This window comes from Typha angustifolia, chromosome 13, assembly GCF_048772165.1.
Source record: "Typha angustifolia cultivar Huaian chromosome 13, ASM4877216v1, whole genome shotgun sequence".
Classification (NCBI taxonomy): Eukaryota; Viridiplantae; Streptophyta; class Magnoliopsida; order Poales; family Typhaceae; genus Typha; species Typha angustifolia.
The window spans coordinates 18,261,340-18,280,000 of NC_133251.1; the positions used below are offsets into that span (position 1 = coordinate 18,261,340).

General features: G+C 39.4%; 2 protein-coding genes across 2 annotated transcripts; one reads left to right on the forward strand and one right to left on the reverse strand.

The window, feature by feature from the left end:
- Window positions 1-1,070: 1,070 nt before the first annotated feature.
- LOC140773394 (uncharacterized) lies at window positions 1,071-12,043 on the forward strand. The gene is made up of 9 exons (XM_073115923.1): window positions 1,071-1,360; window positions 1,518-1,715; window positions 1,975-2,072; window positions 2,547-2,637; window positions 2,725-2,925; window positions 3,036-3,292; window positions 10,790-10,880; window positions 10,957-11,173; window positions 11,721-12,043. The coding sequence occupies exons 1-9, from the start codon at window positions 1,193-1,195 to the stop codon at window positions 11,933-11,935; spliced, it is 1,536 nt and encodes a 511-aa protein (XP_072972024.1). The 5' UTR covers window positions 1,071-1,192; the 3' UTR covers window positions 11,936-12,043.
- A 1,935-nt stretch (window positions 12,044-13,978) lies between these two features.
- LOC140772930 (uncharacterized) lies at window positions 13,979-18,075 on the reverse strand. Its single transcript, XM_073115190.1, has 4 exons — window positions 17,915-18,075; window positions 17,218-17,389; window positions 16,583-16,699; window positions 13,979-14,189 (listed from the first exon to the last, which is right to left on the reverse strand). Exons 1-4 carry the CDS (start codon window positions 18,022-18,024, stop codon window positions 14,067-14,069), a joined length of 522 nt encoding a protein of 173 aa, XP_072971291.1. The 5' UTR covers window positions 18,025-18,075; the 3' UTR covers window positions 13,979-14,066.
- Window positions 18,076-18,661: the final 586 nt, after the last annotated feature.

Consider the following 18,661-nt stretch of genomic DNA (forward strand, 5'->3'; position numbering starts at 1 on the left):
TCCACCATAATTTTATGATATTTTATATTTTTTTAATCTCCAATCAAGTTGACTGAGCAATGATACATTTTAAATAGGATCTGCAAAAATAAATGAATGACATTAAATTAATTGTTGAACTTGAGAAAATTGAATAACAACTTCTAAAAATTAGAACTACTATTAAAAATTGGAACTACTTGCTACTTGTAGAAACTTAGAACTATTAAGTCCAACATAAGTACAAATTGAAATAGAACTACTCCTAAACATAAAAAATAGATATTAAAGAAGTAATATGTATATATAAGATATAAATGAAAAGCAAATAAAATTGCTTATTTGAGATGAGGATGGCGTAGATGGTCGGAGTCACCAGAGTTCATGGTCTAGGGAGCATTGCCGGTGTTAATGAAAAGAACAATTACGTCTAGAACTGGAATGTATTCCTCTCAAATGGATCAACTCAAAATCTCCATGACATGTGACGATGCTCAAGCAGCAACATTCGAGGTGGAGGTATTCGACAACAATAGTGGTGATCGGAGGGGTCAATTTGCTCTAAAATTAGTTACAATTTGTCTATGGTGGGATTAGAGGTATCCGGTAATGCCGTGACACAATAATAATCACAATTCGTTAGAGAGAGTGAGGTGGGGCTGTAGGAGTTAATGGATCACCGAAAAGAATAATGGAGATAAATAGAGATATGTTTAAGTTTTTGAGAGTGCGATAGCTTGATGGTGAATGAGACGAAGGCTTAGAGGGTAAGATGGTGGGTTGGGTACTTAGGTGAGGGTTTTATCTTAACTGGTAGGGTTGGATTAGTTTTTAAGGGTTGGATCGGATTGAATTAGTTTATATAGTATACAGGTATTCAAATATTAGATATCTAAGTTTGAATTCATACATATATGATATACATGTATTCAGATATGGAACCGAATATTTTAATAAATTTCTACCTGAACATGTATCCGAATCAGGACCAAGTAAATATTTTAACCCGTATTTGATCCGGTCGGATAGCGGGTCGGATCGGCAAATCCAATCCGTTTTCACCCCTAGGTGAGAGTGGATGGCGTAGCGTAGTATTTTCCGCAGCAGGATGGACGCCCTTTTTCCATCGAGTCGGACCGATCGAGGCAGGGAGTGATAGATTTGGACTTGGGAGGAGGACGAGCAACCGGCGGCATCCGGAGAATCTGACACGATGGAGGAACAGGGGGAGGAGGCTAAGCAGAAGAAGACGCCCTCAAGCAAACAAGGAGAAGAGGACGAGAAGCCACAATTGGGCGGAGGAGGATGGGGAGGGTGGGGAATCTCTTCTCTCTCCGTCTTCTCGGATCTCCAGAAGGCCGCTGAAGAGATCTCTCGCAATGTATGTTCCAACTCATCGCCAGTTCTTTAGACCATTTAATTCCTTCCTTTCGTAAATTAGGTCTAACAGCACCAGTTGATTGTGTTCTTGTGCACCACGAATTATCGCTTCTCTATTTCCCTTGGTATGGCAACTGATGCTATTCGTTTGGGATCAGGCCGTCGAGGTTGCCAAGAATGCTGCCAAAGGCATCACGGAGATCCAAAGCGCTGCTGATTCCAAATCAGTGGACGCGCAAGAGCCGGCCGAATCTCCAGATGAAGGGGAAGCTAGTGAAGTTAGCGAGAATGAACGACTCCGCAGGTCCACACTTGATAAACTGGAGAAAGCCAGTGACGATTCTCTGCTTGGTCAGGCAAGTCATGTACATAGAAGATCCGTCTCAGGGAAATTAGGCCGATATCTCTATCTCTTACATTTTTCTCACTATTTGTTATACGTGATTTCGGTTTTATGAATTTCCTTCATCTATCAGATGTTTAACTCCAAGTTCTTGTCATAATTGTTATTTTCTTAATTTTCTGTGCCGCTCATTATCTCTGTATGCTGGTATGTCATAACGCATATAAGGGATCTGATCTCATTTGCTAAATTCCATTTTCTTCAATATGCAGGGTCTTAAGGTTATTGACAGTTCAGTGGAAAGCTTCGCTTCAGGAGCATGGTATGCACTTGGTGGTGCTTGGAAGGGAGGCTCAAACCTGGTCCACAAGTATGCAGCCTTGTCCCTTCTCCCTCTTTGTTGCACATAAATTTTTTATATAAACTTACAGATTAATGACTTAGAATTGCCTGAAGGCACTGAACAAACTTTATTAAGCTCAACTTTTTGAGGAAGTCATCTCTCTATATTAAAATTTACCATTCAGTCAGGATTGGTTGGTTCTTGGTATAGCTTGACCCAGAATTATACAAGAATCACTTTTTCTAAGATTTATACCCTAAGTCGACGTAGTTCACTTGGCCAGTTGTGTGTCAGCTCCCAATTTTGTGAGGATGTGATTTACACTATTTTAGAATGTATACTATTGCTTGGCAACTTTATTGCTACATGTTCCCTTATTTAGCCTTGTAAGCATTCCTTTCTTGAGAAGAGGGGCTGTTTGTCCTTGCATCATCATTATGATCTTCATCAGTATATATTACTACTTATGAGCTCGTCGCATGATGCAATGTGTACTTTCAGACTGGAGAATTCTGCTGCAAACCTTGCAGAATCTATTCAGTATGGTGCACTGCCTGTCAAGGCCACTTCACTTGCACCATCTTTATTAGAGGTATGATTTCTAGTTGAAGATTTGTCTCCCACTGCCCAGCTCTATTGCTAGTTGTTGATTCCTTCTTTTCTACTTCATTCCCTACAGACAGGAAAATCATATACAGCAAAGGGAATGGAAGTTCTTGAGCGAGTTGGGAAGGAGACCATGGAATTACTCATTGCTGAGACGGGTCTTGAAGTTGAGAAGATCTCTGATGAGCTTGATCAACAAGCAGAAGATGAACAGTTAGAGGAAATTACATTTGACAGATGCTTCTACATATATGGAGGTCCTGATCAGCTCGAGGTAATACAGTGATGCTGTTTCTTGTTCAGTACATTGTGCATGTTTTATATTATTTTCAGAATTAAGTCGTTAACTAGACTTTGAAAGTTTCTTCTTTTTCCGAGATGCAGGAGCTAGATGCACTATCAAGTCACTTTGCATTGCTATTTAACAGGAGAAAAGCAAAATTAGTGTCTGAACAGAAATCTTTCTATGATGCAAAACTTAGAGAGATCCAGCGAATTTTTAATTTGGGAAATGAAGTTGAGGAAAATGGAGAAGAGTTGGATAAAGGAAAGAACATTGAGACGATAAGAAATGATGGTGATATTGAGATTAAAAATTTGCGTGACTCAAGTGTCAGCAAGGCTGCTAATATGGCTGCAGGGTAAGTAGTCTTAAATTGTCAAGAGATAATGATCAAATATTGATGAATAATAATTAATGTCACGTCTTATGGTCTTATTCTACTATTGTAAGAGAACAAACATAAGATTGAGGTGCCTGTGGTAATTTAACCCATGATTGACTCCCTCTATCCTCAGTCAATCATGATTGCCTTTGAGTTGCACACTGTTTGTTGTAAGCTTCAGGAAAAAAGAAAAAGAAAATGAAGTAGTGGTATACGAAACATCACAAAAAAATAGATATCAAATGAATGATGAAGAGTTGTGATATGTTGGTGCAAAAGACAATCCTAGGAGTATTCCCTGTATCATTGGAAGTCTGACAATTATCATTGTCCCTTATTCTTCAAGTGATTACTTCTGAAACAATAAGAAATCCAAACCTAAAATGGGTTTGGAGAGGAGAAGAAAAGAGGTGGAATGTTTCATACATTTGAAAAAGAGGGCTCAGCCCTATTTACACAGGTTCACAATAAAATAAGATAAAAATAAATGATAGACATTCTAATAACTCTAATACCCCCCCTCAAACTCAAGGTGGATCATAAACCGAGAGTTTGCTAACTAAATGTTCAAAATGTGGAAGAGGAAGAGACTTCGTGAAGAAGTCGGCAATCTGCTCCCCAGTGCTGAGGTGATGGAGTGAAATGGTGCCAGCTCTGTACTCCTGGCGAGTATAGTGAATGTCTACTTCAATGTGCTTTGTCCTCTCATGGAAGACAGGATTTTCAGCTAACTTTTTAGCACTATCATTGTCGACATGAAGAGGGGTTGGAAGGTGTAAAGAAACACCCATATCACTAAGCAGACGACGAAGCCAAACAACCTCCTTAGTAGTCGCACACATGGCACGATACTCTGACTCAGTACTGGAGAGAGACACCACATTCTGCTTCTTACTACGCCAAGAAATCAGAGAGTCTCCTAAGAAAATGCAGAAGCCTGTAGTAGACTTCCGATCAGATTTGTCACCAGCATAATCTGCATCGGAATAAGCTCGCAGAGCCAAGATGGACGTCGATGGCATAAAAAGAGAGCGAGTGATGGTGCCACGTAGGTACCGAAGAATGCGTATAAGTGCAGCATAATGGGCAGATCGAGGAGCCTGCATGAACTGAGTGACAAGACCAACTGCATAAGAAATGTCAGGCCGAGTAATGGTCAGATATACGAGTGCCCCGACAAGCTGACGATATCTGGTCGGATCTGGAAGAAGCTGACCATCATCGGGCTGAAGTTTTACATGAAGCTCAACTGGAGTAGTAGCAGGACGAGTATCGGTGATGGTGGCACGACTGAGAATGTCGGTAATATACTTTTGCTGAGATAGCAAAAGACCATGAGATGACTGGGCAATTTCGATCCCCAAGAAGTACCGAAGAGGACCGAGGTCCTTCATCTCAAACTGATGCTGAAGATGCTGCTGAAGGGAGCGGATGCCAACTGAGTCATCTCCGGTGATAATCATATCATCGACATATAGAAGAAGAATGACCCGACCCTGGGCAGAAGACCGCAGAAACATAGATGGCTCGGAGGGGCTCTCTCGAAATTCGTAGGCTGTGAGAACACTACGAAATCGATCAAACCAAGCACGAGGGGCCTGCTTAAGCCCATAGATAGCTCGTCGCAGACGACAAATGTGACCTGGAGGAAGAGGGAAACCAGGTGGAGGGTCCATATATACCTCCTCGTCAAGAAGACCATGAAGAAACGCATTCTTCACATCCATCTGATGTAAAGGCCACTGGCGACTGGAAGCAACGGCAAGAAGAGTGCGGACAGAAGTCATCCGAGCCACTGGAGCAAAGGTCTCCTCATAGTCTATCCCATATTCTTGAGTGAAGCCCCGAGCAACTAGACGAGCTTTATACCTAGCAATGGATCCATCAGGTCGATACTTGACCTTGAAGATCCATTTGCAGCTGACAGGCACGATGTCTGGTGGGCAAGGGATAACATCCCAGGTATGCATCTGCTGAAGTGCCTGAAGCTCATCTGCCATGGCCTGCTGCCACTCTGGAACCTGGACGGCCTCACGATATGACCTGGGCTGAGGAATGGAGTGGATGGCTGCAAGAAAGGTGTGAAACTGGGGAGAGTATGTAGCGGAGGACATCAAAAAACCATACCAATTAGGAGGACGATGCTCACGCGCTGGATAACGACGAGCAGGTGCAGGAACCGTCATAGTAGATGATGGGACCGTCGGAGGAATACTACCAGTGGAGGGAGCCTCAGCTGTAGGACGGGGATAAGACCTGCGAGTGTAGAAGTATGGTAGGGTCGTCATAGGAGGGGGGTACTCCTCTGGAGGAGTTGGAATCTCAGTAAGAGAGCGATCTAAAGTGGCAGATGAAGGTGATAGTAAAGGAGTGTTTATGGGTAGAGTAGCATCAGGTAAGTGGGGGATTGATGGTGGAGCTGGGGTAGGAACATCTGAAGGGACGGAGGATAGGACAGGTGTAGGGAGATCCAGAAATGATAACTCCGAAGGAGATAAATCATCGGAGGTGAAGAAGGGTATCTCTTCCAGAAAGGTGACATGGCGTGATATCCTAAGGCGACGAGCATAAGTGTCATAACAACGATAGCCTTTATGCTCAGGACTGTATCCTAGAAAGACACATTTAGCTGCCCGAGGGGACAACTTGTTACGTTCACCTGGAGGAAGAAGAACAAAACAGGTACACCCAAACACACGAAGATGACCATACGAGGGTGAAGTACCATAGAGACGATCATACGGAGTCACACCATCAAAGACAGATGATGGGGTTCGATTGATAAGATAGAGAGCAGTGAGAAGGGCCTCAGCCCAATACGAACGAGGAACAGAAGCCTCAAGAAGGAGAGCACGAGTGGTCTCAAGGAGATGGCGATGCTTTCGTTCGGCAACTCCATTCTGAGCAGGGGTATAAGGACAGGACTGCTGAGATAGGGTGCCGGCAGAAGCATGAATAGAACGAAACTCAGATGAGATATACTCACGAGCCCCATCAGATCGGAATATCCTAATAGAACGGCCAAACTGAGTACGAACCATAGAAGAAAAATCACGGTAAATCTGACATACCTCAGATCGCTGCCGCATAAGGTAAACCCAAGTGAAACGAGAGAAATCATCAATGAAGCAGACATAATAAAGAAAACCAAGACCCGAAGAGAGCGGAGCAGGACCCCAAATATCAGAATGCACAAGATGAAAAGGGGAATCAGATATATTCTCACTAAGAGCAAAAGGAAGGGCCCGGTGTTTTGCCAACCTACAGCCAATACAAGGAGACAAACGGGAAAAACGACTACTGCCTAAGCACCCAGACCGGGACAAGGTCTTGAGGCGCTGACTCGATACATGACCTAATCGTCGATGCCATAGATCTGAAGTAGAAAGAGGAGTGACTGGACAAGCACTAGGATGAGGTGATGGAAGATGAAGCTGATCCAGATAGTAAAGTCCGTGAATCCGACTACCGATCCCAATCCTCTGGCCTGTAGATGGGTCCTGCACAACACAAGAAGTAGACGAGAAGGATATAGTGTAACCAGAGTCAGAAAGCTGAGTAATAGAAATGAGACTCATGGTTAGACCGGGAACAAGCCAAACATCAGATAAGGTAAGACGGCCAGTAGTATCTGTGGATGGGGTGATGTGACCAATGTGAGAGATAGGATAACGGGTCCCATCAGCTGTGTGAACATGAGGAAGAACAAGTGGGGCAGGTATGAGGCTAGTAAAAATGGAGGAGTCACCGGTCATATGATGTGAGACACCTGAGTCAAAAATCCAGGGTTTAGTCATACCAGAGGTAGCAGAGGCAGAAGTGGAGGCGCCAGTGAAACTGAAAGCTCCATGAATGAGCTGCTGGATCTGCTGAAGCTGTGCACTACTGAAGATGGGATCAGTGGAGTGAAGAGCTGGACTGGTACTTGGACCAGCAGTCGAGGAAGACAAGTGACGACTCTTGTCCTTACTTGATCCCCCTTTGGCAGAACGGGGAACAAGCTCAGGATGAAGTCGATAGCAACGAGCGGCAAGATGACCAGGACGGCCACAATGAGTGCACATAGGTCGCGATGAGTGATGCTCTCGTCCGGACACATGAGTGACACGAGCAGCAGTAGAAATGTCAGGCTGGACTGATATAGGGGCAGGTGTAGCACCAAGCACACTCTCTACGACAACAGAGGGCTGTGTATGTGTAATCTGCTGAGAAGGCAAGAGACGCTGCCTAAGTTCCTCAGCTTGTAGCTCAGCTATGGCACTGTCTAGACTAGGGAGAGTGGAGCGGTGCAACAAATGACGAGTGAGATCCCCAAATTTCGGACGAAGGGCAGACAGGAACTCCATCAAGTGATCCTCATCACGATGTCGCTGAGCAGCCACTGAATCAATAGGGCAAAAAGTAGGCTCCATTGACGTGAGCTCACGCCAAATGTCAGTCATACTGGCATAAAAATCCTGGATAGTGAGCTGACCCTGTCTGGCCTCGTGAGCGTCGCGATGGAGTTGAAAGCGACGCATCAGACTCGATTGCACGAATCGACGACTGAGATGGGTCCAGATGGCCTGAGCAGAGGGCAAGGTCTGGAGTTGAGGCCGAAACGATCGATCAACCTGTAGAATGAGGTAGGTGCAGACCTCCATGTCACGTAAGGCCCACTCATCATACTCTGGAGACGGAACCTCTGTCTGAACAGTCTTGAGTGCGGTAGACTCAGATGAAGCCACAGAAGTAGTCTGGATGATAGTGCGAGGGGGAGCGCACCCCGTAGACATGCCATCAATATGTCCGAGAAGACGTCGCCCGCGAAGGACGATCTCAATAGAAGAGGCCCATGTGATCCAGTCTTGTTGAGTGACAAGAAGAAATCCGACTAGTGATACACTCTCACGACCGACCGGGACATAAGATGCCATTGAAAAGGACGAAAAAATTGGCAAGCACTTGAGGGCGATTCACAATTTTCTCACTCAGGCCTTTCGTCGAACACTTGGAGTGCGGAGAAATTAACTTCAATTTCGATCAAACAGTTTCCTTATTTCACTGTTTGGATGAGAGGAAGCAAGTATGGCCTTCACTATGTGGCCTTCACTGAGCTGGGGTAAGTGAGAGGAGATGGCTGAACGAGGAGTCGTAACCCAGCCGATGAAGGATGGCTTCACGATAGCTACAGCTGTTGGTCGAAGCAGAGCTCGAGGAGGGTGACCAGTGAAGACCACCTTCTCTCCAAGGAAGGAATTTGAGGCTGCTGAGAGAGCTCACCGACAGCAGCAAGCAAAAAAAAAATATTGGTCGAAACAGAGCTCGAGGAAAGTGACCAGTGAAGAAGAAGGAGCTGCCCTCCAACAGTGACGCCCTCGACTAGGAGGGAGGCGCGACGAGCAGCGTCCTCTAGCAGCGACACCCTCGACTGGAAGGTGCGACGGGCAACGATGGCGGAGAGCGACGATGGGCAGCGATGAAATGGAGTCTCCGGTGAGGAAAAAAATATTTTGATGCTCAACTGGAGTGGTGAAGTCCAGGGGCAGTTGAGAAAAAAAAAATATTCAGTGATCGGAGAGCTCTGATACCATGAAACAATAAGAAATCCAAACCTAAAATGGGTTTGGAGAGGAGAAGAAAAGAGGTGGAATATTTCATACATTTGAAAAAGAGGGCTCAGCCCTATTTACACAGGTTCACAATAAAATAAGATAAAAATAAATGATAGACATTCTAATAACTCTAATAACTTCCTTTAGCTATCTGTTCATTGATCTTTTTAATGCATTTTTTCCTTTATTATAAGTTTTTTATCCTTAGGAATTCTAGAGAGTTCCTCTTATTGAGAAGTTCTTCTATGTTTGTGAGGGCTGAGAAGCAAGGGGAAAATCAAATCCCAACTCTCGTCTTTTTTATATCATTTCTTGTGCTATCTTCTCTAGTAACATTATTCATCCACCTCTACTTTTAAATGTGCTGTTTTCTCATTTTTCATCATTTAAAGCATTGTTGTTTAAACACACCAGTGACTTTTTCTATTTAAGCCGCCTTGCTCTAGACATTCTCGTCAACATGCCCTTCTCGTGGAACTATATATTCAAATAATTGTGACCTGAATTTGACTTGGCAACTGCAACAAGAAGTAACTTGAGTATGACTACCTGAATTTTACAAACGTAAGTGCCAGATGTTGCTTGCCATGTATTCATGGTCGGCCAATTGTAACAGTATTGTGATTTTTAACATGACAATGCTGTTTGTGAATTTCTCTGGCACACATTATAGCATGTGGATGGGTTATGCGGTATATTATTGATATTTATGGACATATTTTAAGTGAATAAGAGGACAGATTATTTTCTCAGCTATTAAGTGATGGAAGGAAAGCCACCTGAGTCGGAAGATTTAATGATGAGATGGCAGATGTTCAACAAGGTGAAGTTTGATGAACTCCATGGGAGTTGGGACTTTGGAGAGGAGATCTTCAGCAAGATGATGCCTAATAATCTCTGCTTTAGAATATATTCCACAAAGAAATCAGAAAATGAAGCAAATAGATGTTTGAACTACAGAGAACTTTTTACCTTGCAACTTGGACTTCATATATCTTTTGGCTTGATCGCCGTCCGAAGTTGAATGAGTTTATTTAAATTTTAAATTGACTATCCTCATCGTGCTTGATACATCTTCTGCATGAAATTTCACAATGAAAGGATTTTATATATCAATCATGATGTTAGTTTTAATTCTTTAAAACATCCATCTAACGCTAGCAACGATACTTCTTGCTTATCTTGTATTTGAATTAGTTTATTTCATGTTTCCTTAGACCTTGTATTTGAAGTATGAAAATACTTTCATCTCTTGAACACTTCAAAGTGGAGTTTTTTTCTGCCTGCTTGATGATTTAGCAAGCTTTCCGTTCTTATCTTACTCTGAGTGTGAGAGATGTTATTTTGGGTTTGCTCTATATTTACTCTTCTTATTTAAGACCAATTTAACAAACCAATACATGTCCTGAATCTCCTTAATATCATGTGTGGATATCCTTATTTACATTGTTCTAATGATTATGTCAATTTGTTTGCACAGCACATGATGCCTTGATGTTCTGTTAAGGTCCACATGGCAATTATAGTCAATCTACTGGCCTCCCTATATATGTGCAGCAAATTTTGTTTTTGTTTTTTATTGTAAATTTACATAATTATATTGTTGTCAGAGTTACATAATCATATTGTAGTAGTGTTGTTTACAAGTTTTGTGAGGAATACAATATTTTAGTACTGTTAAGTAGTTTTTCTACATATATTCTTCCACGAGTACTCTCATCATCAGATTTTTTTGCCTCATTTTGATTAGTTTTACCCGTGTTTATTCTGGATGAAACTTGATCAAGGTGAATGAACTTCAAATTTATGTGCTCTTTCTGGGTGCTAAATTGCTAATATTTAGGAACTGTTTTGATCCACTTTCAAATTTTGTTTGCAGGTTTTCATCTTCTCTTCGGGGGCTTGCTGCAAATGAAATACTCCAACGAACTACTGATAGACTTGAGAGTATTCACTCAGAGGGAGTTCATGTATGTGCATGGGATAGTTAATGTTTACTAAATTCATATGCATGAATTGCTGATGAAATTAAATCTTCTCCTGCAGAGATTGTCAGAGCTTTGTTGCTCTGCAGTATCTCAACTTCTAATTCTCGGTAAGTCCATCATATCCAGTGCAAATAAATCAATGAGTGAAGAACCAGATGGAGATTTTGGGAAGATCGATTGGCCTGAAGACTCTGTTTTGAAAGCTAAGATCATCAGATGCAAGGCCAGGTCTATGTCTGAGGACGTAAAGGAAGTCTCTAATAGTTTTGTTGCAGGTATCTTATCATTATCATGACATTCTTAGGCTCCATTACATTCTTTGTTAGTGGTTGGCTGTAGTTTTTTAGGGATATGGACAACTAAAGTATCGGTTAGCCTGTGAGGTGAACTTTCCTCTTTCATGAAGGGATAGCCATTTCCCTGTGTGGAATATGAGTTAGTGGCGTTGGTCAATGAAAACGAACTCCAGAACCATAGGTTGAGTTTTCTGAACATCTTGAAAATTGTAGGTAGTTGGAGCTTGGCGATGGCCAATGCCCAATTTGGTGGTATAGGATATTGCAGTTAACGGAAAATGGAACTGCCAAAGTCTGGCGAGTCCCATAAAACCCCATGGTGCCATATGATGACAGCAGATCTTCTGTGTTTCTCTTAAACAGATGGATAATCTGATCCAGAATGATTAGAGCTGCCTAACAATATGATAGGATGCAGTAGTGTGCATAAGCTGAAGTTTGTCTATGTTATCTATTACCAATATTCCGTGGTTCCTCTTCCATTTTCTGTCTGTTTATATAACCACATCTTTTGATGCATTTTCAGGCATTTCAGACATAATTGAAGCCCATCTATCGTCTATAGTAAATGCTTCCTCTGATGCACATGAATGTCTTCCGCAAGAAAAGTCAATACGAGAAAAGGCTACTGCAATTTCCTACCATCTCCGTGAAGACCAAACCAGTGCACTGGGCAAAATACAGGAAGCTCTCCAGTACCTCGCATACGTAGTCCTGTCTACGTCTATGCCAAGTGTATGATTTGAGTACACTAACCAGCTTGGATTGTCTCTTATTAGCGTTTGTAAATGAGCTTTTCTCACTTTAAATTTGATGGGATTTACCTCGGTGATCTTGGAATTTGGTGTCCTTTTAGTTATGCCTTTTGTTTTGGTTAATATGTATCATAATATATATGATTATTTTGCTCCGATTGTATAATTGAAACCCACTTAAATGGGTTTTGGGTAAAACCAGAACTCCGCTAGTTGGAAGCATGGACAGTGGAGCCAGTTGGTCGTAGGCTCACTAGTTTTTGACAAACTTAGCGCTCTCTATTTTTTTTTTCCTAAATAAATCTCATCATGAACTTAATAATAAAATGGAGGCTATTGCACCGTAACTTTAAATAAAGTGCTGAACTTATGAATGTATTATTTTTAGGTGGAAACACCAAAAAAGTTCTTCTGACTATTTGAGTGTTTTATTAAAAAGAATAAAAGTAAAATTTAGAGCAACTAAGATTTTTTTCCTAATGATATATTTTATGACTATAATAGTACAAACCTTTTCTTTTAACATATTATATATCCAAAATAATTTATTGATGAGAAAGTTGTAACATGTAAAACTGAGTACAATGTCTTAAAACACTGAATAATTCAATTTTTTTAATAATAAAATATTTAATTATTTGATATTTTATGTGTATCTGCATTCCCTAGCAAAACACTAAATTTTTCATCGTTTTTTTAGTAAGAACGTTGTTAAAAGTAGCATTTTACTTAAAAAAAAATATTGATACTATCAGCGTTGGGCTCAAAAGTAAAATGTTTAACAAGTTAGTATTTTACTTAGGCTACAACAGGATAGATCTCTTTTAATAATAAATGTAGGATATAATTTAAAAGAAGGCTACTTTGGTCAAAAACTCTGGTCTCACAGCTAAATAGCTGAACGGAGGTGGAATAAACTTAAGAAAAAGTGCATGTGAGCGGAACACAATAGGGATAAGTAGTTTAATGGCACTCCTCATTATACTTTATTAGGAGGTTTTACCCTGCAGATGCCCGTTTCTCAACTACGACTTCACTCAACTCCTGTATGACTTCATCCTTCCAAGATAGGTGTGGCTTTTCTCCGGTGGTAAATCAAGCATTTTAGTTAGAAACGGTGTCTTCTTCGACGAGTTATCTACCATAACCATCTTGTAAAGTCCTAACGACCTTTTCCCCATCATCTTCCCCTCCTCCCCCTTCCTTGTTCGTCTTGTTCTAACACTTTTCTGAAAAACAGAAACTGTCGTTCGGTAACAAAGTTCTATAAATTATTTGGCACGCCCAGTGGTAAAGGCAGAACTAGACACGAGGAACCGCCAAAAACACTCAGATCATGATCAATTTGTAAGCAGGATTGGATTTCCCCTGTAAAGTGGAGTTATTTTTTTTAAGAGAAGTTTACTTAACTAATAGTTGATTGTTTTCTCACATATTGTACGCAATGGGTAACTCTACATCAACATATTCCTACTCCACCATTAGTAAATTACATCATTTAACTTTTTTTTTATAATGAAAAAGCCCATGTAATATGTTGTAATTGACTCGCACATATTTAGAGTTGGCAGTACTTAACGTAAGCTAAATATTAAACTAAACAATCTACACAATCTTCTCAAATAAATAGAAAATCAATTCAAAGGATTGTGGATTAGACCACGAGAGCTTGGAGGGCACTAACATGCCCAACAAAAGCAAAAGTTCGTAGTTTCTCGGAAACTTGATTGATAAGCAATCAAACTCCATAAAACATAACCATATTGGCCACTGTCTCAAGTACAGGGTCTGATAGTTTCACCACCAATTTCAGCTAAAATTATATTTCTCGGTTTTTCATCTTACATACTGAGGCCTTTAATGGTCACTACTCAATAACAACCAACTCAATCATCTATTATGTTTAAATCGTTAACAAAGAAAGGCCTTGGATCACATAGAAGACATCCCGGGTTAAAAAAGCAGGTGATGCCACATATAGTAAAAGGAGAATAGAAAAAATATGAGAACTTAAATAAAAAAAAGCAAATAATAACAATAACCAATATACACAAACTCTTTATGCATACATATAATACCAGGTTTACTTTTAACTTTTAACTTTTAACCACATAACATTATTCTGCTTGCTTCATGTCCGGTGAGGCAAAATTAAGTGAAAAATTTCTTAGTCCCAACCTAAAGTTCTCAAGATTTACTCCATCATCCACCAAGATACAGGTTACCCCCATTTTAGACACCTGAAAAAAGACAGGTAAAAATGTGATACGATAACACCCCTCTTTTTAAGTTGCAAGGTAGATCCTAACTATTGACTTTTGGAGTTTGTTCAAAAACTGCTACATAAGTTAGGGGAATAAAGTTCTGCTGCACAACTGAGAGAAGCATGACATTAGACAGACATAAATGACATAAAACAGACAGAGTAAATAAGGTGAGAGAACTACAGACAATTGGGATAATTATGCTTTCACACCTAAATTATTGCACAATAACATGGATGTGTTATAATTTTTACAGTATCAGATAACTAACAGATGAACACTTTGATGATTTCTAAGAATTTAGGGGGTCACTTTTTAAGGAAAAAAAGTGGAGGTGAAAATGAAAATGAGTAATAGTTTAGTGAATGAAAGTGCAACTATCCCTAAACTAATTTTAAAAGATAGGCTTGTTGTAGTTCTTGATTATGATACAGGACATAACCGACCCATCTCAAATTGAATTATTTTCTATTCTTATTTGAGATAAAAATAAAAAACGTCTGGCTGGTGCATTCGCACAAACAGAGCATTATTTTTGGTCGATCGAAGGGCGTTCAAATGCCTGCACAACGTTTACACATACAGTCCCTATTTTCAATTGTTTGAATGTGATTGAAGGGCGTTCGGACGTCGGTTGGTTAAGTTGTTTTGTATTAAGTTTTATTTATGATTTTTGGACGATTGATTAGCCTCCAAATATGTGGATAACAGCCACTTTGGAATTATTAACTATTGAACCTTTTGTTTTGTATCTAGACTTGATCCAACCTTCTCCCTCATCCTTCTTCCCCTTCAGTATCCACCCAAAGTTTCATTCTACGATTGAGATTAATCCTCCGTTGCTTCTCCTTTCTCACTCCAGCGACCATCTAGACTTGAAAGCTCCTTCTCACTCCAGCGACCATCCAGACCTGAAAGCTCCCTTCTCACTCCAGTGACCATCCATACCTAAAAGCTCTTTTCTTCCCCTTATTTTGTTCAAGGTGCTATCCCCGTCCTCCATAGCCATTATACACCCAATTTTCCATCAACCACGTCCATTCGGTAATCTCCTGACTTTTGGTCATTATTATTTTTTATATCTTTTGATTTACCTACCCAATCAACGAGATTCTAGTTACGTTGGATTCGTGACTTCCAAAAGAACAACATATCCGAATCTCAAGTTATTCCAACGATTAAATCGATCTCTATTGCCTTCAAAAGTTCCATATTTAATTTTATCCAAAATAGCAACTTGGATCGACAAACATCTTCCTCGAGGGTGATTATAACAAGGTTTAATTATATATTGACATTTGTACTCTAATCTAATATCACTTTGCTCATTTATATTATAAAAGGGTAAAAATGCTCCCTAGACTTTTGAAAAATATATCCCTCATTAACGAATCCTCTAACTTACCTCTTTACACCTTTTGTAGTTGAATAAAATATTATGTTTTATTAGATAATAAATATTATGTTTTATGTTTTAAAATGATCAATCTTTCTTTAGACAGTATTGACTGGAGATCCTAATAACTCTTGATCCATAATGACAAAACACTAAGGGTCGAATTCTGTGACTTGATGAAAATATGAGTTTTTGCAATTAGTTCTCAGCTATCTTCAAGTGAGACCAGTTTGGTGTTACTACTGTTCCTACTAGAAGTCAAGTGGAGAAAGATGGAACGAAGAGATAGTATGAACTGTGAAGAAGTTTAGACCTTGGAAAGAAGATTGTTTAGGAAAGAAGAGGGCAAGACCTTTTTAGTTCAGTATAAGGAAGGAGACGAGGAAAAAATTGTCCAAACATTATTTTGTTGATCTTTGTGAAGATAATTTACTATATCTAAAAATAACTTACTATTCATGTGCCAAATATGTGACTTTTAACTCACAGAAGACTAACAAATAAGTTTAATTATAGTTTTCTAAAAAAACTAGGAATGCATTTGTACGCTTTTATAATATAGGAAGGCAAAGTAATACTAGGTCAGCCCAAAGTATAATTAAGCTTAGAAGATATTCCTGTCTGTATGATATTCAAGAACATACAAGCACAGATTGGGCTGCATTAAACTTAGTCCAAGGAAATCTTAATTTAAATAGTGAATTATAATAATGTATTAGTCCTATTTTCTAACATCTCTGTTTTCTTTCCATGCACAAGATACTTTTTCTAGTGAGTCAGGTAAGTATGTCAAATATAAAAGCTCATGTACATGTATATGCCAGACTCTATATCACAGTTTAGAACTTTACTGTCATTCTATTAACTATCTCGTGAAATGACTGCACTTCAATTCCGCTCCTAGTTCTCATTTTTATGGTGATTCACATGTAAAAACAAGAGTAAAAATGAATAAATAGTATAGACAACTTACTGCTTCAATATTCCTATCCTCATCATCAAAAAAGAGCATTGACTTAAAATGTACACCAGTCGTCCTATGGATCCTCTGGAAATGCTCAGTTTTATGACTCCAGCTAGAAAATATCTCCTGTGTCAATGAAAAAGCGTAACATGAACTTAAAAGAAAATTATCTCATCAGAACTGTATATAATGAGTATGCTTTGGTTAAAACTAATAAGATAAATGTAAATACTGAGAAAGCTTTGGTTAAAGTTAGGTATCATTGAATTGTTCTCCCCTTACAGAAAACAAAACCAAAATTCAAATGGTGAAATAGAAACTCCCACAATGTCCTACTCGGAATTACCACAAATAAGACTGTTCATCACTATTTATAATGATATTAAATATCTTCCTCTGGAATTTGAACTTAGCATCAAAGAGTGAAAGACAACATGTTATACACGCAAACATAATTCTTTTATCCATTTGTTGCATTTACATGAATCTTTGTATCAATTTTATAATCTAGAAATAAATCACATAAACTGCTGAATACATTTTTTTTTTGTCAAAAAATGGGGACCAAAAGGAGAAAACAACCATACCAGTATTTGAAAACATATTCAGATTCATAAAAGATAAAGGTCCTCTTATTGTCTCACCTGTGCTACGAACATGGACTGAAACCCCAATTTACCAAGAAAGGCTTTTGCTATATCAGGTGTTGGTGAACGAGAAGCAATCGCTACATCCACCCCTTTATCCTTAAGAGCATATATTATGCCCTTAGCATGAGGGTAAAGGAATGGCGAATCCCTTTTAGAACGACATTCACTGGCAACAACAACAAATATTTAGTTATCGGCGACTCTCATCAGAAAATTCAAGTGAAATATCAAGAATAAACACATAGACACCTATATTAGCATAATTTGCAAGTTCAACAGATGAAAGCATCACCACAAAATTTTGATGAAAAATTGCATTCATAAGTAAAGAAATTAGGGATACCATACAAATAGAAATAGCATGTGCCCTGAATGTTAAGCATACCTTTAACAAGAATTAAATCTAGACCATATTGGCCAGGATCACGTCTTCTGGCTTACATATATGAGCACACTAACGACAATCAGGGATAAATTACAAAGAAGAACAGGAAAAGAGGAGCACAAGCCCGTGCAACCAATATAAATGAAGAAATCCTAAGAAAGAAGGAACAAACACAAAGAAATGCAGATCCGTGCAACCAATATAAAAGAAGAAGAAAAAAAACCAAAGAAAGGCAGATCTGCGGGAAGCAAGATAAAAGAAGAGAATGTAACGAAGGTGGGAAATGGATGAAAGGAAGCGTCTTACCAGTAGAAGGGCCAAAGGGTGTAGTCGAGATCGAAGACAACCAAGCGAGGCAGGACTTGGAAGAGGCCAAGGATGTTGAGCGCCTCCAGCTTCAACCTTTCGTCCCCCATCTTTCGCCTCGCCTCCACTAGCAGGTCCACAAATCACACTTCAATTAGCCTATCGAATCTCTACAGTTATACCCAATGCACAATACTTGTTGACCAATTCGTGGTCCACAAGTCATTAAATATACGGGAAATCTGCATTAAATAACCTACGATTTTATGTTGACCAAATTTGATTTATTTTTTAATTTATTTAGGCCATGTCCTAGAATAAGAATAAGCTTATTTTAGAATAAGCTTCTTTATTCTAGTACTTTAACTAAACAATATCTTACTTTATTCTAGTATAGTTTTTCACCGTCTTCTCTAATTTTATTCTATACAACTTTTTAAAAAAATTTAATAATAATCCACAATCATTATTTTGCCCATAGATTAGACAATATTTCTCTGTCCACTATGTCTTCTATTAAATATCGGTTATCTCAGTTACAAATAATATTTTCTTTCTCATCTATCTTTTTTTTAAAAATATTAGTCATCTCACCCATAGTTGAGATTTTATTTTTTTTGAACCAGTAAATTCTGCAATATATATATATATATATATATAAAGCCCACACACGATAATGCAGGCTTATAACTTCGCAATACATCGCAGTGTGGGTTTATAACCCTACATTACATCGCGGTGCGGGCT